Source organism: Leptosomus discolor, chromosome 1, assembly GCF_034619465.1.
Source record: "Leptosomus discolor isolate bLepDis1 chromosome 1, bLepDis1.hap2, whole genome shotgun sequence".
Classification (NCBI taxonomy): Eukaryota; Metazoa; Chordata; class Aves; order Leptosomiformes; family Leptosomidae; genus Leptosomus; species Leptosomus discolor.
The window spans coordinates 61,839,329-61,865,977 of NC_141391.1; the positions used below are offsets into that span (position 1 = coordinate 61,839,329).

Here is a 26,649-nt window from a genome sequence, read left to right on the forward strand (position 1 = left end):
TCACTCCAGAATAACTTTATCCCTGAGACAAAAGGAGGAGAGCAAGTTTGCAAGGCGTACTTGTCCTTGACACTCCATCATCTCGCTTCACTTGGCCAACGCTCAGTTTTTAATCCATAAATATCTGAGAAAATGCTGACCTGATAACCTTCACATATCTCCTGGCATTTCAGTAGGGACACACTCCTTTTACTCGCCCTGCTTGACAGGTGTCCTAATTGATGGCAATTCCTGCTGTCATTTCAAGTCTCTGGGTGGAGTCCAGAAATGTACCTTAAATGGGACATGGTTGGAATAGAGGCAAGTGAGAAGCAGCCTAACTCTGTAACTTAGAAGTTAAGATGTTCAGCTGGGAAGAGGGAGTGACTTAGTGTCTCACTTCTATTTCCTGGGTTACTTCTAAACACTTCTTACCCTTCTCACTCCCTTCCCCGCTGACACTTTTCCATTGACTTCAAAGGCTTTGCTATAAAATGTGAAAAACACCCTGGGACTGGCGCATGGAGCCCAAGTCTGCTTCTTCACAACTGAGTGCCCAATTCACAGCTAGGCTTTTCCTTGCTTGTTGTCCTCCTAACATGATTCTTGCAATCCTGGTTTCCTGATGGCCCACCTCTGGTTGTGATGGAGGGGCGGGGAAGCATCTGGTTCTATAGGGCAGCTGGAACACACCCATCAAGTGAGTGAGTTGTGAATCTGAACCCTGCTGAAGAAGGTCCAGCACCCAATTCCTCCATTTTTCTGAGTACTTAAATTGCTGAACCCTTGTTTTTATAGTGGACTTTGCAATTAACAGTGGTGGTTAAAAAATGAGCCTATTTATATTATATGTAAATGACACTTTTGCTGTATCTTCCCACTACCTGCCTTGCCTTTCATCTTCCTCTTTTTTTTTTTTTGTCTCTTAGCTTTCAATTGTGCTTCTATCTTAAAAAAAAAAAAAAAGACAACCAAATGACCTCTTCCATTAATTCTCATCTCAAAACCAGTAAAACACCCCCCAAAGTCATGGAAATCACACCATTAATTGCTTACATTTTTTTTTCTTCACTGCAGGATTGACCTGAAATATTAGAATTCAAATTCTACTCCTTTTAGGCAACAAGCTGTCTCCAAACAAAGAAAGACTAAAAGAGGTAGTGTGGAATGTGACTTCAGTATAACCCAATTAAGGACTGACTAGAGGTAAATTGTACTTTCACAGCAGATCAGAATAAAATACTGAAAAAAACAGAATAAAAATACTTCTAGTCTGACTTTACCTCTTGGCTATCTTATACTAACTTATCTCTGAGCTCTTTTGTTTGAAAGTGGCAGCATTCAAATACTCTAGTAAACATGAGGTGTACTAATTTAGATTAACACTTCTGTCCCCCCAATAAGTAGATCCGCTTTTGCTGAAGACATTACTAAACTCACATGGTAACTTCTTCTGTATGGATAGAACAGAAGGTGGAGGCAAAACTCAAATAATCAAAGCTTGTGTTAACTCTGTAGAGAAGTCTGTAACATATTCTCCCTTCTCAGCCATGTGCCTGTCTTTCCTGTTTTCACGTCTTTCCCCTTTGCCATAGCTGCATTTCAACAATAAATTAAATATTTCTCAATTGCCACATGAGAAAGGTGGTATGTTTGCATGGATTGGTGTTGTTAGGTTACTTTCAGGCCCTTTCCTCAAATAAATGATTTAGAAATCCAGAATTATTGGTAGGGGAAAATTGGCAGGCATTTTGTTGAGTCCCTTCTGTTCCACTGGCTGTGGTACCTGGCATGTTCTGGCATGTAGTTACAAGGAAGTAAGAGCTTTCAATGGCACAAAGCCCTCTTAACTGGGCAAGGCAAGAGATGTGAAAGATTAGACTACACAATGGCTTACAGTGTCTAAATTACTCACCCAGAGCTTTTCTGTCCATCAGGAAATTGACTGTAAGCCTTTCATAATGTACATTCAACCACCTAATTTAAGAACACAGTCTGGTTTTGTAGTCAAAGGGAAATAATTTAGTTATCTTTAGAGATTAAATAGCTTCTGTGACTAGATCTGGAGATGTTTTCAACTATAGACAAACATGATGAAGTAAGAAGGGAAGTACTTGGCACATCTGGATTCATTATGTGTTCATGAGATAATCTGACTATGGTACTTCTATTTTCAGCCTTCTAGTGGTTTTGGATGACCCCTTACTTGGATGGGGCTGGGATATCAGTGGTGTGAATTTTGAATTGAAAATGCACCTCTCAGATCTGGGTAAACACATAGACTGGATACTGTGAGCATGTCTGTCTCCTGTTCTTGTCTCCTCGTGCTCTGAGCTAAGTGCATCTTGTCTCTTGGCTGAAAAGAGGCTGCCTGTGGGTGGCAGTTTTGTATTTCTGCATTTCAAAGTATAAAGTTTCAAGCATTATATTACCCTGACGTAGTATCTCAGATTAATCAATATAATACACGTCATCATTGCCGTCACTTCAGCAGTTTGTAATGAATATACTGGAATGTCTATGCTTGGTTACACGATCATTTTCCTCTTTGTAGGTGGAGATGAAGTAAGGAAAAATTAACTGTGTAGTTTAGGTAAGTACTGGAACAGTACCTTGGTTTATATTCTGAGAAAGGTATAGTCTACATCTGACTTCTGGCAAGTCAAGGGTATGATTAAATTTCCCTCCTAACCTAACCCCTTCCTTTAAGGGTCCTTAGGCTGTAATGGAACGAAATAGAAATAAGTGGAATGAAATAAAGATACTGAAGTGATACCACCTGTAATTTGGGGACTATTCTGTGATTCAGGATTGTGTATGTTTCCATGGCGTCATCTGTAATGCTTGCAAGACCAGAGCTCTGATGCTGAGATGTCAGTAGCTCAGTAAAAATTGTGAGACTCCAGAGTCCCTTATAATTGGGACCTAAAGTAGATTTAGGGTAAAATTCCTCTGAGCGGTTGGAAATAGCCAGATGGATTCACAGGGCTACCTTCTGATGATTCCTTTCAGTGTAGTAATGTAACACTTCTCCGGTCATCTCTTACAGTTACAGAACTGATTGCAGATCTGTTCCCTTACAGACCTTTCTGCAGGTATCTTCTTGATGTTGGGATACACAGATAGTTGTATTTATGTTTTTATATATATATATATATATGTAATGTATATTCTATATATTGTTCGTATATGATTATATATAAAATACATCTGTAATCTTTACTTTGGATGACTCCAGTTCTGTGTGTCCAGAATGGAGAGAGCTGAAGAGTCCTGGCTATCGTGAATTCTTGGAGATTTCTCTTATGCAGTACTCAATCAGTAACATCAGGACAGGTAGTCCTCCTGTGTTCCTCAGGCTCAGAGAACACCAGGTTGGAAGGGACTTTAAGGATCATCTAGTCCAACCTTCCAAGGTAAAAATATAGTTTAAATGATATGGCCAAGCACCCTGTCAAATTGAGTCTTAAAACTATCCAATGTAGGGGAATCCACCACTTCCCTTGGAAGATTATTCCAATGTCTAATTGTCCTCATCCTGAAAAAGTTTCTTCTGCAGTCCCATCGCAATCTCCCCAGGAGTAACTTGTATCCATTACCCCTTGTCTTTTCCATGTGACTCCTCGTAAAAAGGGAGTCTCCATCTTCTTGGTAGCCACCCTTTATGTACTGGTACATGGTAATAAGGTCTCCCCTAAGCCTTCTCTTCTCAAGGCTGAGCAAACCCAGTTTTCTCAGCCTTTCTTCATAAGGCAGGTCTTCCAGTCCTCTGATCACCTTCGTGGCCTTTTTCTGGACCCTTTCCAACTTGTCCACATCTTTTTTGTATAGCGGGGACCAAACCTGAACTCAGTACTCAAGGTGTGATCTGACCAGCGCTGTGTAGAGAAGGCTAATGACTTCTTTATCTCTGCTGGTAATGCCCTTGTTAACGCAACCTAGCACCCTGTTGGCTTTCTTTGCTGCTGCAGCACATTGTTCACTCATGTTCAGCTTGTGATCCACCAAGACCCCCAGGTCTCTTTCCACAGGGCTGCTCTCCAGCCACGCAGATTCCAGTCTGAGCTGCATTCCTGGGTTATGTATTCCCAGGTGCAAGACCTTACACTTGTCCACGCTGAACTTTGTAAGGTTCCTGCCAGCCCACTCCTTCAGCCTGTCCAGGTCTTCCCGGAGGGTGGCTCTCCCTTCTGGAGTGTCAACTATCCCATTCATTTTGGTGTCACCTGCAAACTTCACCAGGGTGCTCTTGAGCCGAACATCTAAATCACTTATGAAGATATTAAACAGCACTGGGCTCGATACCAATCCCTGGGGGACCCCACTAGTGACTGGTTGCCAGTTTGAGAATAAACTATTTACCACCACCCTCTGGGTGTGACCTGTCAGCCAGTTCCCCACCCACCGCACAGACCACTTGTCTAGGTTGCAACGTGTCAGTTTTTCAAGAAGGAGGCTCAAAGACAATTTCTCAGAATTCTTAGAGGAACCATTTATGTCTTCACAGCTGTTAATACCTGTTTATTAAGACATTTGCAAATACAAGTCTAAATGGTAAAGTTTAAATCTAAACTCTACAGGTGAGAGTATACTGCTTCTGAAGAAAAGAGAATATGTTGCTGTAGGGGTGAACTTTGTCAGGTCAGGTGCATGCTGAAGGCTTGGATTTCATTCCTTTTGCCAGTTGGAGAAGATCCATCAAAGCAGGAGAGAAGCAGAAGATGGCTGGGTCTTATTTCTTTATCACCTTGGGCTGTGACACCATTTGACCTCAAGAGATTAAGTAGGGTCAGGCCAGCAGTTGAAAAAGACTAATCTGTATTTTTTTCCGCTGTAGGTTGTTCTGATGAATTATTGGGTGAAAATATTGTTTCTGAATTAATGCTCTCCTAATCCATTGGAAAAGTACTTGGAGGATGTTTTGTTACTCTGTGGTCTTTGAGAATGAGCCTGAAAATGCAGATATTGACTGCTAGTACATTCACAACTTTTATGTGGGAGGGTCATTTTAATTCCTTGTTTAGCCACATTTTAATTCGGGTATCTAGGCAGTGGTATCAATTTTTTAAAAATAGAATTATTTTTTTTAAAATATAATTTTAGTTCAGCCCCTTGTCTTTGCTGCTTTTGCTGCATTTTAAGTGCTGTTTAACAATGCCTGTCTCTTATTCAATGGAGAATGCATTAATGTAGGCAGCAGTATCATTAGTTTTACAGTAAAAGATTTAACATATGCTATTAGTTGATCAAAGCTACCCAACTGAATTTTAAGGTTACTGTTTCCTGTATACTCCCAAGCATTATTTTATGTGGCAATTGGTGTAAAGGGAACAGCTGAGCATGTAGCACGTTTCTAAACAGGTACTATTTCTACTCATTCAAAGCAAAAAATGTGCAGATAAAGACAGCCTAAGGCCCATTCATGTGACTTGTTTCATTGATAAAGAAAAAGAAGCTGCAGCTTACAACTTGTTCTATTCTGACCTGGTCTGTCTCCTGTTATTTTCTTTCTGCCTTCCCTTTGCCACTTGAAGGATTTCTCCAGCAGAACTCATGTCATTTTCTTTCTTTAGGTTTTGTTCTAATATAAAACATTTCATTTGACATTTGAATGTGTCAGCAAAATCCTCTGGTTCCCTACACAAGATTTTGCAGCTTGACATGCGTTTCTCTAACTAACCTGCCACTGACTTCACAACTCCAGTCTTCCACATGATTTAGTATGTCTCTTTGGAAAACTATGTTCGCATTTCAGTTGTAATAAGGATGATTGCTTTGCCTTTGAGAATGATGTTTATGCTGTTCTCTTAATGATGTGGTTGATTTAGTGCAAGATGTGTCAGCAGTATATGACTTTTCTCCCTCAGCCCTGGTATTAACTTAAAATCAAGGGAGTTCAAAGAACATGCTCCAAAGACATTAGAGTTGTATGATAAACAATACTTTACCTCAAATATTTCAAAGAATGCTGTAAGAAATTAACCTATTAGGCAGAAAGTCTTAAGAAACTTGACGTTCAAATTCTATTTCAAGAAGATTTTGGTGCATCTATAGATGGGAACTTTTTTTGTGAACACAAGTTCAAGACCAAAGGAGCGCTATCTGTTTCACTAACAAAAATGATCTCAATTTCTATATGTTAATCTGAACAGGATCAGACTATCTCATTATAATATAAGTAAGATCCTAGCACCTGAAACTCCCGTGGTTTCTGTGTATACATGCTCATGCGAAGAGATGAATAGGCTGAAGAAAGTAATTCTATGTATATACCACTTCTGTGCCTCTCCAAATACACAGAAGGAGAGTGAGGGCAAAAGTACCTGGTCAAACCCAGGCAAATGAAGAAAGGAGGAACCAGTCCTAGCAAACATTTACGTTCTGACAGTTCAGTACAGATGCTCAAGTGGTATTGCTGGAAATGTCCATTATGCACTTTGAGTCTTACAAGAATGGAAAATCAAGCCTCCTCTTCTCTTATTTGACCCTATTCTACTCATGAGTCAGCTCTTGTTGTCTTAAAAAGTCATTAAAATCCATTTATTGAGTCAAAATTCTAAGATTTTTTTCTTCCTGAACAAAATACGAACTAACACAGGGATAAACACTTCCAGGGGAATAACTTCCTATCGTCTTTATACACTTGTTACCAAGAAACTAGTTTGATCAAAGTGCCAGCAGAACTTTCTCAATGTTTGCAGGTACTAAAAAAACCTCATGTCACTTGGATTTTGCTTACTCTAACAATTTTCTTGTTGCTTGAAAGATTTCCCACTAGTTTGTTATTTTTCTGTTCTAACTGCTCTGAAGCCAGTTACAGAAAAATTAACTTTTCTGTTCGTGCACTCCCACAAGAAGTTTAGCTATTCTGAAAGATATAAATCAGAAAACAGAAGTGTGTCTTTTGCAGTATGAAGGGAAACTTGTATGTAAGTAAGCAAATCTGACTCGAAGTCTGCAGTCCTTATTTTGTCAACACTCTTCATGAGAATCATTAGCATCCTGGTCCTGGACATCCTGATAAAATTTCTTATTAGGGTTTTGAAGCCTGTCTACCATATGATGTATCTGATGAAGCACATACTCTTTGTGATTCTCCACAATAGTAAGATCTTCTTAAAGGGAAGGCAAAACCATACAAATTACGTAAACTTCTCCAGATAACCCACCCGGGGGACTACTAAAGGGATAAGATGGCCAAAGATTTAACTGCTGTTACTAACCAGCAGATTTAGGATTCTTCTTTCAGGGGTGTGGACAGTTTAGCTCAGGTGGGGAGCAGTGGGCTAGAAACCCTGCCAGTGTAGGTGCTGTGCAAGCCTTAAGTAGAAAGATTTCTGATAATGTAGGGAATAGGTAGGAAATGTTTATTGAGCACTAGAGGGGTAGCTGTAATACTGCTGAAGTTTTATGGATCTTCTGGCAGAAGCTTTATAAGTTAAAGCTTAATAAGTTATGGCGTCTCAACAAAACTGGATCCAAAACAGATGTCAGGGGAGGAAGAATCAAGAAAAATGTTTGTAATTGGGAGGTAATAGAAGGAACAGCTTTTTACTTTCACAGCTAGTACTGATCACAGAACAAGATCAGACTGCTCTAAGCAATAGGAGAAGATTAAAAGCAGGCTAAATCTGGTACGCCTGGAAACAAGATGATACATGAAATACACTTACGATATGTGTAATAAGACAGCTTCATATTAATTCTTTCATAAGGAAAGATTAATTTTGCCCTGGAGCAGCATTTCTCTGGTACTTAACTCATGTTTGTGCAGAGTTCCCTGCTTGCAGGCACGATGATACATGTGTTTTCTCTCAACATTAGAGTCCTGCAGAAGATGTAATGGGTGGCCACATCCTACTGATTTCCTAACATCTTAAAATATCGTGGTTTCAATGTTAACTATTTTATTTAAGTTATCTTTATAAAATTATACTGTTTAATTTTTTTTTCCAATACTATATACATTTCAGTATTTTTAATCTTGCTGTATGCCATGATTAGGGTCTGTCCCCCCCCACCAAATACATTCTTGGGCTACCGTGGGTTGGTTTGTTGGTTTTTGTTATTGGGTTTTTTTTTGGTTTTTGTTTTTTTTTTTTTTTTTGTTGTTGTTTGTTTTTGTTATTGGTTTTTTTTTGGTTGTTTTTTTAACTTTCAGATTATGCTTAGTGCCAACATGCTAAGATTGAACATGAATGTTTTTGCTTTTTCTTCCTTATTTGTTGCTATTCTCTCATTTCCTCTGATGCATAGAGCAAGTTGAGTTACAAGCTTAAAGCACTGGCTAATGAGCCTAAGCATCTTCCTTATGTGTTTTTGTTTGGTATCATCTTTTCCTTTGTTCACCCCTGCTTTTGTTCCTTCGTCCTTCTATCACAAGGAAGGGAGAGAGACTTTGTCGATAGGTTATGGTAATAAAAATACTGAGCCATATGGGAAAGCAAATGACAACACTTGAGGTCATCGTGTCCTGTGACTGCAGTGATTTGAGGGGGAAGAATATGTGAAGAATCTTCGGTAGACCAATGTGTTTTATGCTGATGAAAACATAAATGTTTTAATTTTTAATAGCCATTGAGCCTGCAGTTTCTGTGTAGATCCCGATCTTGAAATCTATGATCTTGATACAGAAACTCTCCTTTGGACAAGATGATGTCCCAGTTATCTAGATCTCTAGCATGCTTTCTAGGAGGTGTAGCTTGTAAACATGTTTTGCTCTAGCTAAATTGCCAAGTGATCATAGTTGGCTGTGAAGGCAAATATCCTGTGATATTTTGGAATGACTTTGTTAAGAAAATGCTCTGGACAGCTTCACTTACGTATTTTTTTGGTAACATTGTGGTGCAGCTTTTGTGTTGATGGCAAAACTGAAACTAGCTTGGTATTCAGCTAGAAAAGAATGAATTCTTTCCTGTTAGAAGAGTTATCCAGGATTATGTTAGCTATCATAAATATCCTTTGCTTAGCAACCGGTCTGGCATTCAGGATATCAAGCCAACTGGAAAGAATCCCTCTGACAGGGCTCTGTTGGGGTGGGTGTATAAGCTTTCCTGACAACACTAGTGCTTTCGCTCCTGTCTGTCATAATTTGTGTTGCTAGGATCTGTTTTGCAAGTTTTGTGACAGACTTATAAATGATACCATGGCTCCTTTTGTTTACTGTCAGAATGAACTATAATGTGGGGAAAGCGAACAGTAAAAGGATATGGAAAATAATAAAAAATCTGGGCACGTAAGACCATGAATGTCTATGTTAGGGCAGCTGTTCTTGAAGGCAAAAAGAAGTTTAAAAATTTCCTTTTGATTGCTGAATTGGAAAACAGTGTATAGTAACGTTCCACTTTACTTTTTGACTTCTTCAGCAAAACAGGAGAGAAATTATTTAGCCATGAACTGAAAACTTCAATTAGAATTCAGGAGATTTCACACTTACCGTGCTAACCATTAATGGTGAAATGTATCTTTATTCACAGATGTAATTGACATTCTTGCTTCCAAATCAGCTTTTCAATATCAGTTTGTAGTTTCATTATCAGTCCACTGACCTTTTATACTTTTTCTTCCAGAGGAAGAAGATGATGAACAGATAGTTGCAGAAATCATGAGAAGGCGTTTTTTTCCTGCTCTTATAACTCATAAGGCCTGGGAAGGCTTTCACTTTGCCGGCCATGAGATAAAAATTACAGAAGCCACTGATTGTTATGGGGCAGTCGTCTGGCCATCGGTACAATGTTTATGCAGTATTGTTGTTTTTTAGATTTGGAGTCTTCTAGCACTTTTAATTTGTTTTGCATGACAAATATGTTTTGCTATATGTTGTAAACCCAAGGAAAACATTCTGTGCTTCTCTGTCTCTGTTCTGCAAATCCCAAACCTGAATTTAGCCTGATTTTGTATGGATTCCTGGTTCTTGAAGCTTAAATGGTATTTCTTGTTTGTGCCTCTGTCACACAAAATGTATGATCTTGTGTCCCCTCCGCACCTACCAGTAACTTTTGTTCCTATTGACCAATATAAGCATATTTTGAAGGAAATATGCCGGTCTTCTGATGATTACATTTCTGTACGTTTTATAAATACAGTAGGCTGTATAGCAGGTAGATCCAGGTTGTGGAAACAGCTGGGATATGAACTCACAAGGTATTAACATTCATAGAAGCTACTCAACCTACTCATGCGAGAAACAAATTTACCTTGTAAATATGCAGATGTGGGAAAAGCTTCATCTGGAGCTTTCAGTTTCAACAGCCAGAAATCTAGTGGGAGAGAACCATTGTTCTTGGCTTTTGATGTAAGAAGCATCAACATGCCCACCATACAAAGAGCCTTCTTCAAGGTTTTGAATTTGTGTGATGCAGCTAACTGACTGTTTTGGAATAATCAGGAGTGAAAGAAACCACTGTGGTCAGGGGAGTGCCATGATACAACATTGACACTGAGAGAACATCTCTGAAACAGAAATATTTCCAGGAGCCCCTATAGGAGGGAGACTACTGAAACCCAGGAGGGTCCATTTCTGTCCCAGCAGTATCAGCTTCCTAGGATTGTACTATTTTTAAGAAGTACGGCCATAGCTGAGCTGAGGAGAGTTAGCATACTCTGCTGTTTTGAACTCCAAACATTTTTCCTTGTCTTAGCAGACCTGGACAAATCAAGTTATACTACAACTCTTAGCAGCCTTGGTGAACATCTTCATGGAAAGGTTGGCTGACTGCTGAGTACTCTCAGAAAATCATGACCTGTACTGAAAAGAACATATTTTTTTCTAGAAGTGTTTAGCCAGTTTTGCTGTGGAAGGCAGGCAACCCTTCTGTCTGTGTCTCTTCATGTTCTCCCTTCCTGTCCATCCAGCAGTATTTGAACTCTTCCAAAAAATGTCAGCCAAATTTTTGAAGAGGGCAGAAATTTCAAGGAAAATACATTTTTTTTTTTTTTTTTTTTTTTGCATGTTTCACGAAAAGGAAGGCAGATTTCAAAGTTTCTGTGATTTAACCTACAGAAGTTTTCATCCTGCCAGCCATTTTCTACAACAGAATATGGCAAAACTCTGAGGGAAGAAATTATAGGAATATATGGAACTGACAGGAAATCTTAATATAATATATTTTTAAATGTCAGTCAAACATCAGACACAATCTTTAGGAACCTGGCTTTAATTAATCCTGGTGCTCACAGACTCATTTCTATATCAAAACTTTGTTGATTATGAGAGATATGTAAGCTTGCTTAACAGATGCTACTCATTTTGCTCCGAATTAAGAGATAGGAAGAAAAAACTTTGTTTGAATTTCTGGCATGTTAACATTGGGTCAACAGTCCTCCTGTTCCTTTCCTACTTCTTGATTGCTTAAAAGCAAAACTAAGAGCATAATTTTGCTGTGCCAGACTAAACCACTAATAATTTAATTTCCAAATAGTCATCTGTACTGCAGGAAGATGTGGAACGATCATATGTATTTGTCAATGGAGATTATATAATTATTGAAGTCTGGGAAAAAATGTGGGAGGCAGGCTGGAAACTGTCTTTGCCAGAGAAAGAAAATTAGCAATTTCTATTTCAACAGTGAACTAAACCTCACTGGTCAGTATGAGACAGGGCAGAAAAGCTGAAGAATCTTCTTAATCACAGTTAATAAATGCAAATATAAGTAGTCTGTTGTACAGGGCTCTTTGTGACTTTGGTTTCTATAAAAGTTTGGTAAGCTTGACAAGGTAAGCACATAGAAACTGAAAACAAACTGAACTGGAAGAAAAGGAGTAAATCTATTGGTCCCTTTTGAATCATTATGGTAATTAATTATTGTTAGAAATAATTAATTTTGGAAGAGATTAACAAGGGTTGTTGTGGATTTTCTCTCACAAGTGGTCCTTATATCAAGATGTCTTTGTGAAGGACACATTTTAACTCAACCAGAAGTAAATGCAGTTATAAGCAGGAATTGCTGACTGGAATTTTATAGCTCATGTTATGCAGTGTGACAGATTAGATAATTGCAGTTGTTCCTTCTGGCAGTAATGCTTTGCAAGCCTATATTGAGGCGTGTTGTGGCATTTATTTTGTCAGCCTATAGAGCTCAAAGATCACAGTGAGCTGTGATCATTTAGGGACAGCGCTTGAATGAATGTTGCTCGTTTGAACAGACATGTATTTTTGAACAGAAAAGATTTTTTTTCTTTTGCATGCATTTAAATGACAATGCATATTTAGTAAAGGGGTTTATGTCATTTTTTTGTTCAGTATATTTATGGATTCCCTCCCTTACAGGCTCTTGTTCTGTGTTATTTTTTGGAAACTAATTCTAAACAATACAATTTGGTTGACAAAAATGTGATTGAAATTGGATCTGGAACTGGGTTGGTCTCCATAGTAGCCAGTTTACTGGGTGAGTACTTGTCGTTGCTCTTATGATCTTGGAAACGTTTCTCAGATGAATACTGGAGGACAAAGGAAGTGGCTCAGTTCTTCTAAAAGACTGTTGTTTGAAAGCTTTGAAGCGCAAGAAAAAGTGAATCCCTAAATGCTTGTTTGGAAATCTGCTCTGTTATTTTTTACTGTAAAGCTGTGAGTATATTGATGCAATAAAGGAAGTCCCAGTAGATGATTGTCATTAACAGTGTTAAACAGGGGACCAAAATAAGAAACTAGTGGCCTTACAGGATGTCAATGGCAACCAGATGAAGCCAGATCTAGATGTGACCGATGCATCACCTTCCATTGATGAAACAGCGCTTGGATGCCAGGTCACTTTCTTTCCACTTGTGTTCAGCATTTACTTTCAGCAGCTGATCAGCAACTAATCAGCAACTTGACTTTTCTGCCACAGACGCTTGTGTTTTCTCTCATGGTAGCCTATTCTTTCCCAAGAGTAATCCAGATCAGTGACTTCTGCATTTTAGCAGGATTTTAGCTGTGTGTAGTCTGAGAAAGCTGCTTCTTATGTGAAAAGGAAAGAATGTGAGGCAATGCTTAAATCCCATGCTGACTTCTTGGAGTCAGTAACTGGTATTCAATCCCTAGTCTCTCACTGCATTTTTACCCAATATGATACAAGGATGCAATAAGTATCTGATTTCTCCCCACACATCCCCAGCTGCATTTAGATGGCAATCTGTAGAGTAGAACTACTGGGAACCAAATATTTATTTTAAGCAGAATGGCTAAGAGCATGTGCATTGTTCTGTACCCCTCAGCGAGAGCTACCTGGTATAATCAGTTCCTTGTGCAGTGGCTTTTGTGAAAGGACTTTAACTCAAGTCTTGAAGGATATTCAAAGACTATGTTTGTTTTCTCCCTGTCACAGGTGCATTTGTGACTGCCACTGATTTGCCAGAACTGCTGGGAAACCTTCAGCACAATGTTCTCCAAAATACAAAGCTCAAGTGCAAGCACCAGCCTTGTGTTAAGGAATTGTCTTGGGGAATTGATCTGGAAAAGAACTTTCCTAGGTCTTCCTGTCACTTCGACTACATTATGGCTGCTGATGTAGTTTACCACCATCCCTTCCTGGATGAACTCCTCCTAACTTTTGATCACTTGTGCAAGAATGACACTGTGATTCTGTGGGCTATGAAATTTAGGCTGGACAAAGAGAACCAATTTGTGGGCAGATTTCAGATGCTGTTTGACTTAGAGGTGATTTCTGATTTCCCCAGTTTGAACATAACCTTATATAAGGCAATGAGGAAAGGCAGGATGAAAGCCAGACCTTCCAAACCGATGGTCTGAGAGAGATAGAGGGAGATGACAGCAGCTGTTCTGCAGATTGTTCTCTTTTTAACAATTTCCGTGTTAATAGCTGCTAACACCTGCATGAATGACATTTTCAGAGATTGCTAAAACTGAATATCAGATTACTAGTGCATCCCTAACAAATTCCTAAATTCAATTTATTGGTAGTTTTATACACAGAAGAAAGGTATCTTTGATGTTTTCTTGACATTTATGTGCTAAGGTGACAACACTAATAACTTTCACAAGTCTTACCATTATTGTTATGGATTGTGTAATGAACATTTCCAATAGTTTTCAATTACAGATTTTAACGTTGTCTTACAAGATCAACGAATCGATTAAAACCTAAGATTATGATGAATCTTTGTATTTAAAAGTTGTGGTGTTAAATCGGATCTTTCCCCATTCTCACTATTGTGTAAATCCTTCCTTTGACTAGCCTTTATAGGACATTAAATTATCAAGAAAAAACCCCACCTGGGAAATATACTATCATAATAAAGGAAGAGAATATATTAGTTACCCTTTGATTTAATGATTATGCTTTCTTCCCCTTCCACTTTTTATTTAGATTCAGGGATTCTTCAACAGACAGCCGCACACATGAGACGAGAGAGTAAAATGTTTTGTTGCTTGAACAGAGGTCTTGGATAAGAAGAGTACAGCATATCACCAACTGCCCTTTGCAGAGACCTTAAATTCTTGGAGGTCTGCTCCTCCAAAAATAGACGGTCATCTGGACCTCAGGGAACAATGGAAAACCGACAGCGGCCATCAAGAGAGGAGTTTTGCATTGCTGGCTGGTGGTGACTGGAGGTAGAAAACTAAACCAGCCTGACACAGTGTGGCTGAGGCATGGGCAGGCTTAGATAATTTTTTGATTTTGTAGTATGGGAAAACAAAGTACTTTTCTAGCTGCTTAGTACTATGCGTTCCTTTTTTCAGTGGTCAGATTAATGTCCTTGAAAGCCTATCAAAGAACTTTCTTTTGGGAATATTGATAAAATGATTCTTTGATCTTGTTTTCTGATTCTGTTTGTGATTGACTGTGAGAGACCTTCAGGTCTGTTGTAGGCTAGAGAAGAAATCTTGCTCATGTACTAATGTCCTGGCAGAGCTTTAGAAGCTCTGCTGTAGCAGACAATTGCTCTAGTAATATGAGGGCTCTGGGGGCTGTCAGTCTTTATCTTTTTAGCTCCTATTTGTATCCTCCTATTTGAGGATTTTGGTTCAGGCGGTAGGTTGTAGTGAGTCCCCAGAACCTTCACGTGGTGCAAAGAGAAGTACCTGCAGAGGGTGTGCTCAGGGTGAGGGTCTTTTACATCAGGTGGCAGAGCTGCAGGAAACAGTCAAAAGGCTGCGTAGCATTAGAGGAGCTGAGACAGTTAGGTGGTTTTATAACCATGTGACACCTTGGCTGTGACCCACAAAATCAGGACTCTGCTTCAGTTTCCACCCTCCAGCATCACAATTAAAAAAAGGTGTGAAACTTTAACAGCTATAGACACTTATGAGCAAACACAGCAAGGAGAATCTGTACTAGCAGCACAGAGTGCATACTGGAAAAAGAAATGACAAGAGCTCGTAGTGAGTGGCTCTCTGTTAAAGGACACTGAGGTGCCCATCTGCTGATATGACAGAAAGTCACGGGAGGTGTGCTGCCTTCCAGGAGCTAAGATCCAAGATGTGGCTGAGAGGGTGTCACAGCTTAAGAACACAGATTACTACCCAATATTACTCTTCCATGTGGGCATGAATGATGCTGCAAGTCACAGCCTGGGTAGAATCAAGGAAGACTATAAAGCCCTGGGGATGAAAGTGAAAAATATTGGTGCCCAAGTTATCTTTTCCTCCATTTTACCGGTCTGAGGAAAGGAGGCAGCCAGAAATAGACAAGTAATGCATATCAACTTCTGGATATGTGGCTGGTGGCATCATGAGGGTTTTGGCTCTTACAACAATGGGACATTCTTTGACTGTAACCTGTTAGGGAGGGATGGAATCCACCTTTCTGGAAAGGACAAGGGTATCTTTGGCAACAGGCTGGCCAACTTGGTGAGTCAGGCTTTACACTGAAGGACTCAGGGGGTGGGGTCCAAAGTGGCAATACTCATACCAATGTGTCCAACTGGGGAATAAGCCAGGTCAAGCAGAGCAGTGACAAACATTCCTTAGCTGCCTCCCAAGATGAGTATCGGAAGGCCACCTGCCTCAAGCGCTTATATGGCTATGGTGGATCCTCCTGCACCCCTCCAGGGAAACCTGTGTGCTTGATTACCTCTCTGAAGTGTCTGTACACCAATGCACGCAGCATGGGGAATAAACAGGAAGAGCTAGAGATTGGTGCGCAGCTGTAGGGCCATGATCTCGTTGCAATTACAATGCGTGTAATGGTGGGACAGCTCACATGACTAGAATGCTGTCATGAATGGATATGTACTTTTTAAGAAAGACAGGCCAGCAAGGTGAGGTGAGGGAGTTGCTCTTTACGTGAGAGAGCACCTGGAATGTATCGAGCTCTGTCTAGGGGGGCATGAAGACCTAGTCAAGAGCTTATGGGTAAGACTTAAGGGGCAGGCTGATACGGGTGACGCTATTGTAGATCTTTACTCCAGGACATCCGATCAGGAGGAGGAAGTTGGCAAAGCCTTCTACAGACAGCTGGAAGCAGCCTCACAATCACAGGCCCTGGTTCTCATAGGGGACTTCAACTACCCTGATATATGCTGGAAAAATAACACAGCCAAGCAGCCACAGTCCAAGAGGTTCCTGCAGAGCATTGATAGTAACTTTTTGACATAGGTAGTAGAAGAGCCAACGACGAGAGGTATGCTGCTGGACCTGCAGTTTGTAGGTAGAGGTAGCGTGTTTTATTGGATCAACCAGAATAGCGAGAAAATTAGACTCTATGCTGGCTGGTATGGAATACTACCTCTACTTACAGATGTTATTATACTTACATCCTTAGATTTTTACAGATGCAGAAAACCACAGCTACTGAATGGGAATATTTTTTCCACACTGTGTAAGAGAAGCAGTTCAATTCAAGTGAATAAATAAACAAACATGGATCTCTTCTATTTCTAGATTTCCTCTCCCTGCTTCCTTACTCCTAACTCACTTGCAACCATCAAATCCACTGCAGTTGAAACTCTAATCCTTGCATCCCAAAGGACATCTCTGTTCACAAATATTTCATGGATAAAGGGATTGGCACTGTAATTAATGGGTAACAGCAAAAATATTGTGAACTCCAAAGTGATGAAGTCTAAAGAGGAAAAGAAAGACTACGGCAAAGTAGTTAAGTGTGATCACTTTTAAATAGCTGTTCTGCCGATTAGCCCTCCTGTTTGGACCGCAGGCTGTCCCCTGATGAGCTCCTGGTGAAGTCAACCGGAGAGGGGTTTTTAGAATGGATTTAGGATTGAGTCCTTTAGGCCCAAAAGCTTGTTAATATTTACTGTAACGTAACATTAGTCTTCTTTCTCACAAGTCTGTCTAGCACTGCTGTGTGAAGCTTCCTGGGAAAGCTCTAGTGACTGGCTGCTCTATTGTACAGCTACCTTTTGTCCTCTGGTATGATTGGCAGGTTATTAGCCATGACCAATGAAGGGTGAGGCTGGATGTGGCATTTGTCTATGGAGTTTATTTCTGCTCTTTGAGAACAAGTCTCACATGAATGTCAGATATTACTGATGCCTAAAGTCAGTCATAATTTTAATAATCACTTATCCTTTGATCTGATATTTCAAGTAAAGAATCAAGTTGTCATTTAGTGCATTGTGTTGCTAATACACATGGCATTTGTACCCGTAGTTTGTGAAAGGTGGATCGAAAAAAAGGTCAGCTAAATCTGTGGGTGAAAGGGTTCCACCTATGAGGAATGCCAGAGAGGCTGCCTAAGCTGGTAGGATTTTAAAGTGTCTTATAGAACATCATGGTAATCATACTAATTGATGAGATATATGGGGATATATGGTACGAGTTCAATCAATTGCTTGGATTTTCCGTATTCAGACCTAAGAATCCTTTATTGAACAACAATATATTTGAGTAACTTGATGGTGTTTGTCAGATTTTCTGCAAACAATATGCTTCACAAATGCTAATGTTTTCAGAAAGGTTTCTTTTTGTATAAAGTATTCATAAAATCATTACAATGATTTACTTTACTGTTTATTATATTACATCTCCATCAAGATCTTTTATAAATCTTCACCTCTTCCTTCTCAGAATTTAACTGGCAAACACTTTCAACAGTGTATGGTTTCCATATGGTCATACTGAGTTTTTAGCTTTGTCTTGTTCAATTGTGATGTTGCAGCTCTGAGTGACTTGGTTTCATTTGTATTACTAAACCCACTGATTTTGGCTTTTTGCCTCCTATGACATCCGTAAGAAAAAGCTGTAGCCACTGAACATTTAGAAAAAGCATTCAAATGACAGTACAAATCTACTGTGCAAAACTCTTTTTTCATTTAGAAGCAGTAATAGAGGCCCAGCCTAAGAAATGCAACTGCCAACATTACTTGAATAACTACCCATGGCACAAATGACAGTTGAATGATGAACAACTTAGATATTATACAGGCACTAGTCAGTGTTAGGTGAGTAAAGAACACTAGCTGCTACATATGTCCTCCTTAATGGTGATTGGTATTAATAATCTGTTCAGTATGTCAGCACAGGCAACACAATCACCTGAAGAAATACTACATTTACTAAACAACAGAGGATCCTGAAACCTGAATGGGTTTAGAAGACCCAGATTCAACTAACACCCTTTGAACTCTCAAGACCTGAAACATACAGGATTTTTGCCCACTCATAGCCACTGATACTGCACTGGTGACCATGAGGTGATCTCAAATAAATTCATTGAGAAAGATAGATAGACAGATGCTGTCAAGATGTCATTGCTCCATGAGTGTATGTCAGAAATTGATATGTTCATTCTTATAATACCTCTGTGATGTCAGGGAAATATTGTTACACAGGTGTAAAGCAAAGAGGGAACCAAGCTAAGTGTCAAGTGATTTAACCTCAGTCAGTGGAGGGTCCAGTACCAAGGTTGTTTCACAGTAATAATAACAATTTCTGTGCTCTATCTTGTTTGAATTTGCTCACATTAAATTATTTATTTCACAAAATATAGTTTTCCATACCACTTTGTAAATAAATTATAAAACCCCTAAGAGTATAAGCACTCAGCAACAGGCAAGAATAAAATCTTGAATTTCCCATTTGCATAGTTATGCCAACCAACCATACAATACACAGACTGGCTACTGTGGAATTTAAGAATCATTCAGGTTTGAAGGCAAACTCTGAAGGTTACTCCTGCTCAAAGCAGGGCCAGATTCAAAGTCTGAACAGGTTGCTCAGGTTCTCTAGTTGGTACATGAAAATATCCAAGAAAGGAGATTCTGCAACATATCTGAGCAGCCTGTTAATTTAATTCTGCCTCCCTGCACCCCCTCCTCCCCCCCGCCCCCCTCCCCATCCAACTGGAATTTCTCTTGCTGCCACTGGGCATCTGTCTTTTGTAATTTTGAAATGTACCTATGGCTTCATCTTGTCTATAACGCTCTTGTTAGGTAGTAGAAGATAGCCATTAGATTCACCCCTAATCTTCCTTTCAGGCTGAACAAAACCAATAGTCTCAGCCCCTAAACTGTTTTAGTCCTCCTCTTCTGGATTCTCTCTAGTTTGTTAAGATCTCTTTTAGTAGTGGCTCCACAACTGGACACAGTACTGCAGATGTAATAATGACTTTGAATGATCTGCTGGCTACACTCTTGCCAATGCAGTTAGCTTGCAAGGCTATACCACTGTCTTTGTTCCTGCTCTATCAAGACCTCCAAGTCCTCTTCTGCAGAGGTCCTTGCTAGCCAGTCAACTCGTGGCCTATGCTGTTGCATGGTGTTATTCTGTTGGACTTGATGTGGATTTTGACAGATTATTTCTTCAGCCTGTCAAAGTCCCTCTGAGCAGTAGCTCTGCTCTCACCCCAGTTTGGTGTTTTAACAGCATTTCATTTCAACGTATTTAATCCATTGTCCAGGTCACTGATGAAAATGCTTAATGACATCAGTCCCTGCCCTGACCTCACCTGCATCACTTCTACAGGCTGCTAGCTGGGCTTTGAACTTTTGCTCACTACATTTTGAGTCTAATGGTCCACCCCAGTTTTTTTACCACTTCATAGTCAGTTCATCCAGTCTGCATGTCTATGTTTGAGCTACAAAGCCTCTATAGGAAAAAAAGTGATAACCTTTATCAAAGAAAATTATATCCATTGTGTTCTGCTTATCCACAGGACCAGTCATAGACAGCAATCAGGTTGCTCAGGTCCTCAGCAAATTTGTATTGGTTGTTTGCAAACATATGTGCTTGGAAATGTCTTCCAGGAGGTTTGTTGCATAATCTTCCCAGGGACTGAGATGAAGCAGTCTGGACTGTAGTCCTCGTGGGCTTATCTCTAGTTCCTTTTGAATATGGGCTAATATTTGCCCTTTTCCAGCCATTGGGATCTGTCTCTGATTATCATCTTTCAGAGTTGATAGACAGCAAACTTACAGTGGCATCGGCCAGCAACCTTGGCATCCTCAGAAACGTTCTGCCCAGTCCCATGGATTTCCGTACACTCAGTTTACTTAAGTGGTCCACAACTTGATTGTTCTACCCTACTACCTCTTTCATCAAACTCTGTCACTAAGCACAGAGATATGGAAATCCTGAGAGCTGACCTTGCTAGTAAAAATCAAGGCAAAGAAGGAAGAAATTAGCTCAGCCTTTTTCATATCCTGTGTCATTCAATTCCCTGCCCCATTCAGCAGTGGATTCGTATTTTCCATGTCTTCCTTTTGTCATTGATGTACCTATAAAACCATTCACTTGCCTATCTTCTAATCCAGCTAAGCCTTGGCTTTCCTAGCTCCACCACTGCATGTTTGAGCAACAGTTCTGTGTTCCTCCTGGGTAGCCCATCCTTACTTCCACTTTCTGGGTACTACTTTTTTTCCATTCGAGCTCAATCAGGATAGCTCTCTTTTTCTCTATTTCTGCAGAGCTTGCTCGACTTTCTACGTGATTGGACAGACCAACTTCATTTGAGGAGGTTGTTTCTGAAGATCAGTCAACCTCTTGGCCCCTTTGCTCTTCGTGACAGTCCACCATGGGATCTCACCTACTTGTTCCTTGAGCGGTCTGAAGTCTTCTTTCTTGCAATCTAATGCCTTTATTCTGCTACTTGCCTTCCTCACTTTTCTCAGAATTGTCAACCACCATGTCAGGGTTGCGTCAGTCAAGGCAGCCACAGACCATCATATCCCTGACCATTATTTACGAGTAGCAGATTCAGCAGAGTGCTTTCTGTATCTGGCCAGTCCAGCACCTGCATCAAAAAAATTGACCCCAGAGCACTCCAGAAACATTTTGAATTGCTTGCAGTGTTGCAAGTTGCCTTTCCAACATGCATCAGCATTGGTTAGTCCTTCATGAGAACCAGGAACCAGGATCCTGATGCCTCCTTAGACTGTTTAAAGAAGGCTTTGTCTACCACCTTTTCTCTAGCAGACAGTCTGTAGCAGATGTCCTTCTTGCTCTCCACTCTGATCCCTCCCAAAATCTCTTGGCTAGCCCATTGTCTCATAGGTGACTGGGTGCCATGCATTTGAACCTCTACCTCACAGAGTACAAATCCTGCCTCGCCCCCCTTTGTCCTCTCTTCTTGTCCTTCTTAAAGACCTGTGAACAATGGCACTGTATTTGTGCTGTTTATCTGAAAGACAATGCTCTAAAATACACCAGTGTAACTCTATTACTGTCTCTGAGGAAGAATGGTAATTGGAAATCGAGAGACAAATTAGGATTATGTAAGAGATACTGCAGCCTCTTAGGAGCTATCCAAATGTAAAGTCCCAATGCACTGAAATCCTAAGTGCTCATGCTCTGGGAGGTCCGTAACTACATGAGTTTTCTACAGAACATTATTCATTGATTGTTAGATATGATTAATCTCTAGTCAGAGAGGTTAATCAGATTATTGAATTATTGAATTACCCAGATTACATGTTATCAGATTATTATTATTATTATTACTACTACTACTACTACAACAAATTAGCTATAGGCCATCTGTCCTCTGTGTTACTCTGTTATCGACTCTACTCACATTCCTTTCAGGCTTGAAATCAGTTAATGAAAACAGAAAATGTTGTTGCTCTCATGATGCCCGTGATTATTACACCCATGTGTGCAGCGATGACTTTTACATTGCAAGTTGCTCAGCCTTGGCAGCAGAGTAGAAGAGTCTTTAGATACTGGTTGTGTTCCTGCCAGGAGTCAATCAGCTTATAGTAGCATTAGCACTCCTGATTAATTGGTAGAAGTTAGTGGGCACTCTGGGTGACTGAATGGATTTCTTGATGGTAGAGGAGACCATCTTTGGAACACGTGATTTCTCATGACTTCTACTGATCTTTTAAAAGAAAATTGTTAACAATGTTCCCCAAGTGGCCTGAACAATCAGAAAAAGTGGTCCCGATGCCCTGACAGTGAAATCCTGGAGTGCTCTGCTGTCACACTGCTGTAAAAGGTGAGAAAGACATGTGGCTTCATTCTAGTTTATTGAATCTTGGATGGTGGCTTTTTGATTTACAATGGGAAAACACAGATGGAGATAGATGGTAAGTCTGATTTAGAGGATCAGAGACTACAAGCAGAAAGAATACATGACCATTCTGCCTGATACTGATGACTCTGAAAATATTTTGAAGTGCACTCCATAAGTACTGTCTGCCTGTTTCCAGACGGGAGTGCTTCATCAAAGGAAGGAAGCTTTTAGGGAGTGTTTTAATCTGAATTAAGATGAGAAGTCTCACAGTTTTACAGAATCATCTGGTATTTTGTTGGTGAGAGTGCATGTCTGAGGAGCCCTGTTAGTGCCCTGTCTCCCAACAGTCTAGCAGAGGTGCCTGAAAGATTTTGGCTTAGACTACTTGGCGGACAGAAACTCTTCAACTTTTAAAATCTGTTTTTCCTAGCAGTATGGTAGGCAAATAATTTCAATTGAAGTGCATTTATTGAAACTGGTATGTTCTGCAAAACTAGTGTTTTGTACTGTAAGACAACTTTGTCAGAAGAGTCCTAGCTAATTCTAATTAGGAAAATGCAGTGGGAAGAAACGTGTTGAAGAAGATGTGCAGAAGGTTGCAGAGGTAAGAAATCATACAGAAATTATCGCTGAGCTATGTAAAATAGCCCAGCTTTATTCAGTACTTGTTTCCAGTCTACTTCTATTTTTCAGTAAACTCCCAGCGGATAGACTGTATAGTAGCCATAAGCAGCTGAATAACAGACACACGGGAAAGTTTGTATAAGAAAAACTGTCTGACAGAGCCTGTGAAGAGAAATTTCCCTTTTAATAAGTATATAAGGAGCCCTGCTTGTAATCTCATCACTATCTATATGGAATATTTAGAGGCTATCTGTGATGTAGCTGCAATTTAGTAAGGTCTAGCCAGAGAAAACAAAGATCTCTTTTGTGAGTCTTTTATTATTGGTCTGACATCAACACCAAACACAGAAATTCTCTGTTTCTATGCTTTCTCCATAAAGGTAGTTGATGCCAAATATTTTTTCATCTCTTTCTCACAGATTGTAATGGTTGGGGAAAAAAGGGATGGCAGAGTATAGAAAGAGGAGGAAAGAATAGATCTGTGATTCTTTTTCATGCTTATGACATTGTTAATTTTTTTTCTGGATCATAAAAGCTTGATATGAGAATGTATATGCATTTTAGAGAGTTGTTTGAAGACTTCTTGCTGTGTCTTGCTGGCTGAAAGCCCTGAAATGCAGGGTTAAGCTTACCCTTGGGTTTTTGGGGCCTGGCCTCATGACTCCTACATTCCTGAATGCAGGGCAATCCAGACTCAAAAGCAAAGTGGAGGTTGTTCCCACCTAGCTCAAGGATGAGAAGACACCTTGAAGTCGAGTATTCATCTTCTTGAATAAGTGCTGTAACCACTACACAATTACATAAAATTTTGTACCACCACTTCCCAACCTGGATCAAGAGACACCTTCTGTTTCATTCAGTGGGAGAAGGAGACACCTAATTTAAGCAGACTAGATCATTGTCAAGATGTTTAAGTTCCATGTAATATAAATGGAGAGATGGAGGCACTGATGTTAAGTGCATTTGAAGATTCAGTGGATCTCTAGAGGCATTGCCTCTCTGCTAATTGTCTAGGGAGTCTTGATAATAATACTGAAGGGACTGAATTTACCCTTCAGGCAAGTACCTATATAGTTCAATGAGATAATGCCTAAGTCAAGCATGTAAGTTAGGAGAACTTAATTTCATCTTTTTTTTTTTTTTTTTTTAATTGTATAGATTTCTCTTAGTCCTTAAAAGAATTTACTCAATAAGTTCATTTGATAATTAGTCTTTTCCTCCCGGAGGATCTTCTCTCCAGGTAACAGAGTGCTTCAGAGACAAGCCCCTGATGTTAGAGAGAGTTCAGTCTACTGTGGTCCATAAGCCAAATATCAGATCATCAGAGGAGATGCAGGTTCCTTATTCATGTAAAATAGATCACCCCTTGAAGCTGCAGTCATTCCAAGATGCAGATACCAACAATTCTGTTGTTAAAGCATCTTTGAAACCTGATGTACATTTGGCAGTTGATATTTCTGATGTCAACACAATTTTTCTTTTTTCACAGCATACAAAGTGTTTTGACTACTTAGTGATGTTTGTGAGGCTTTCGCTGCATTACATATAGGCTTTGGATATATGGCAACTGCTGATTAACTAGTACTACATGCAGTGCTGCAAGCTCCATTCGATAAAGCCAATACCTTCCATCCATCTATTTGCTCCTACTATGATACTTAAATTTTCTTGACTGGATCCTTCCAGTCTCCCAAAAAGTGTGAAGCTAACCACTCGCTTTTCAGGAAGCGAGCCACTAATTTTCACATGAAGGAAGCTTGTGCTCCACAGAAATCTTTCACTCAACATTTGTGCCTCCAGACATTCTTATTTTGCTTCAGCTGACCAGATCCTTAGACCATCTCAGGTCTTTTATGCTTTCTTATCTTTGTCTTCTCAAAGCCATGAAGTTCACACACAAGCTCAAAATGGTGTGTTGCCTGAACAACAGGTAATTTGTGTCAAAGAAAGCACTTTAATATACCAAGAGTTGTGAATCCTCCTCCTCTCCTCTCCTCTCCTCTCCTCTCCTCTCCTCTCCTCTCCTCTCCTCTCCTCTCCTCTCCTCTCCTCTCCTCTCCTCTCCTCTCCTCTCCTCTCCTCTCCTCTCCTCTCCTCTCCTCTCCTCTCCTCTCCTCTCCTCTCCTCTCCTCTCCTCTCCTCTCCTCTCCTCTCCTCTCCTCTCCTCTCCTCTCCTCTCCTCTCCTCTCCTCTCCTCTCCTCTCCTCTCCTCTCCTCTCCTCTCCTCTCCTCTCCTCTCCTCTCCTCTCCTCTCCTCTCCTCTCCTCTCCTCTCCTCTCCTCTCCTCTCCTCTCCTCTCCTCTCCTCTCCTCTCCCCGTAATCTTTCGTGATACACTTTTTTTGAAGTGCAAGCATTTAAGTATTCCTATCCCTGAGAACTAATTGCCACAGAGAAATGCTACACTTGGTGTAGTATCCTGAGGCTGCACAGTGCTATGTGCATCTCTGCTGAATCCCAAATCCTTTTCTCCAGTCTCTTTTTACAGGGATTCTTCTTACGAGGGCTCTCTGCAAGGAAGGCAATATCTCCCTTGCTGTACAAGGTCCAAGTCTCACTTGTCTCAGTATTTGGAGTTCATGTCACCCTTCTGCCGTTCCTTGCCATCCAGGTTGACAGTGGCAGGTGTCTCTTCCTTCAGCCAGAAAAATCTTGCCAACCAGCTAACAGCCTGTGCTCTGCCATGAAATAAAATCCCCATATAAATGTGCTGAAGCTCTGGGAAGTAAGAAACAGGAATTGCACCATCATTTGCATGTCCAGGGCCATCTTGTGTCAATAGAGGTGCACAGCAGCACCATGGTCTGAGCCTTCCCTCTCAGTGGTCAGGGATCTATCCATACAGGTGACTAATACATTGAACAGCAGGTATGTTTGTTGTCAGTATATTTACCCAAAACCAAGAACATAGTAGTGACTGGGCTGAATGATGAATGGAAAGGTTGTGATAACATCTTACAAACACGGGTTGTAAGGTGGGCTTTTAATAATGGGAGAACAAGACTGTTCAGGAAGACCCTGTTGTACCTTTCCACAGCTGAAGTATCTAGAGGACTTACCATTTTGATGCAAAGGTGGGACAAGATCCTTGGAAAACTGATTGTGAGCACTAGGAGTAAACTCTGTCACTGTTTAAGTAACTTTATTGCCTCCCTTTCGGGCATCCCTCAGTAAGTTTGCAGACAACACTAAGTTGGGTGGGAGTGTTGATCTGCTCGAGGGTAGGAAGGCTCTGCAGAGGGATCTGGACAGGCTGGATCAATGGGCTGAGGCCAAAGCTATGAGGTTCAAGAAGGCCAAGTGCTGGGTCCTGCACTTCGGTTGCAATAACCGCATGCAGCGCTACAGGCTTGGGGATGAGAGGCTGGAAAGCTGCCCGGCAGAAAAGGACCTGGGCGTGCTGGTTGACTGCCGGCTGAACATGAGCCAGCAGTGTGCCCAGGTGGCCAAGGCGGCCAACAGCATCCTGGCCTGTATCAGCAATAGTGTGGCCAGCAGGAGTAGGGAAGTGATTGTGACCCTGTACTCAGCACTGGTGAGGCCACACCTTGAATACTGTGTGCAGTTTTGGGCCCCTCACTCCAAGAAGGACTTGGAGGTGCTGGAACATGTCCAGAGAAGGGCAATGAAGCTGGTGAAGGGTTTAGAGCACAAGTCTTATAAGGAGCAGCTGAGGGAATTGGGGTTGTTTAGTC

General features: G+C 40.5%; 1 protein-coding gene across 1 annotated transcript; it reads left to right on the forward strand.

Moving 5' to 3' along the window:
* Positions 1-9,556: 9,556 nt before the first annotated feature.
* Positions 9,557-13,708, forward strand: LOC104350651 (methyltransferase-like protein 21E). The gene is made up of 3 exons (XM_009956557.2): positions 9,557-9,706; positions 12,248-12,365; positions 13,284-13,708. The coding sequence occupies exons 1-3, from the start codon at positions 9,584-9,586 to the stop codon at positions 13,706-13,708; spliced, it is 666 nt and encodes a 221-aa protein (XP_009954859.2). The 5' UTR covers positions 9,557-9,583.
* Positions 13,709-26,649: the final 12,941 nt, after the last annotated feature.

What these genes read in the sequence shown, in the direction of transcription:
- LOC104350651 (XM_009956557.2), top strand. Translation starts at nt 9,584, where the DNA reads ATGAGAAGGCGTTTTTTTCCTGCTCTTATAACTCATAAGGCCTGGGAA. An exon ending in GGGCAGTCGTCTGGCCATCG is followed by an intron (nt 9,707 to 12,247) that starts GTACAATGTTTA and finishes CCTCCCTTACAG; the next exon opens with GCTCTTGTTCTGTGTTATTT. An exon ending in CATAGTAGCCAGTTTACTGG is followed by an intron (nt 12,366 to 13,283) that starts GTGAGTACTTGT and finishes TCCCTGTCACAG; the next exon opens with GTGCATTTGTGACTGCCACT.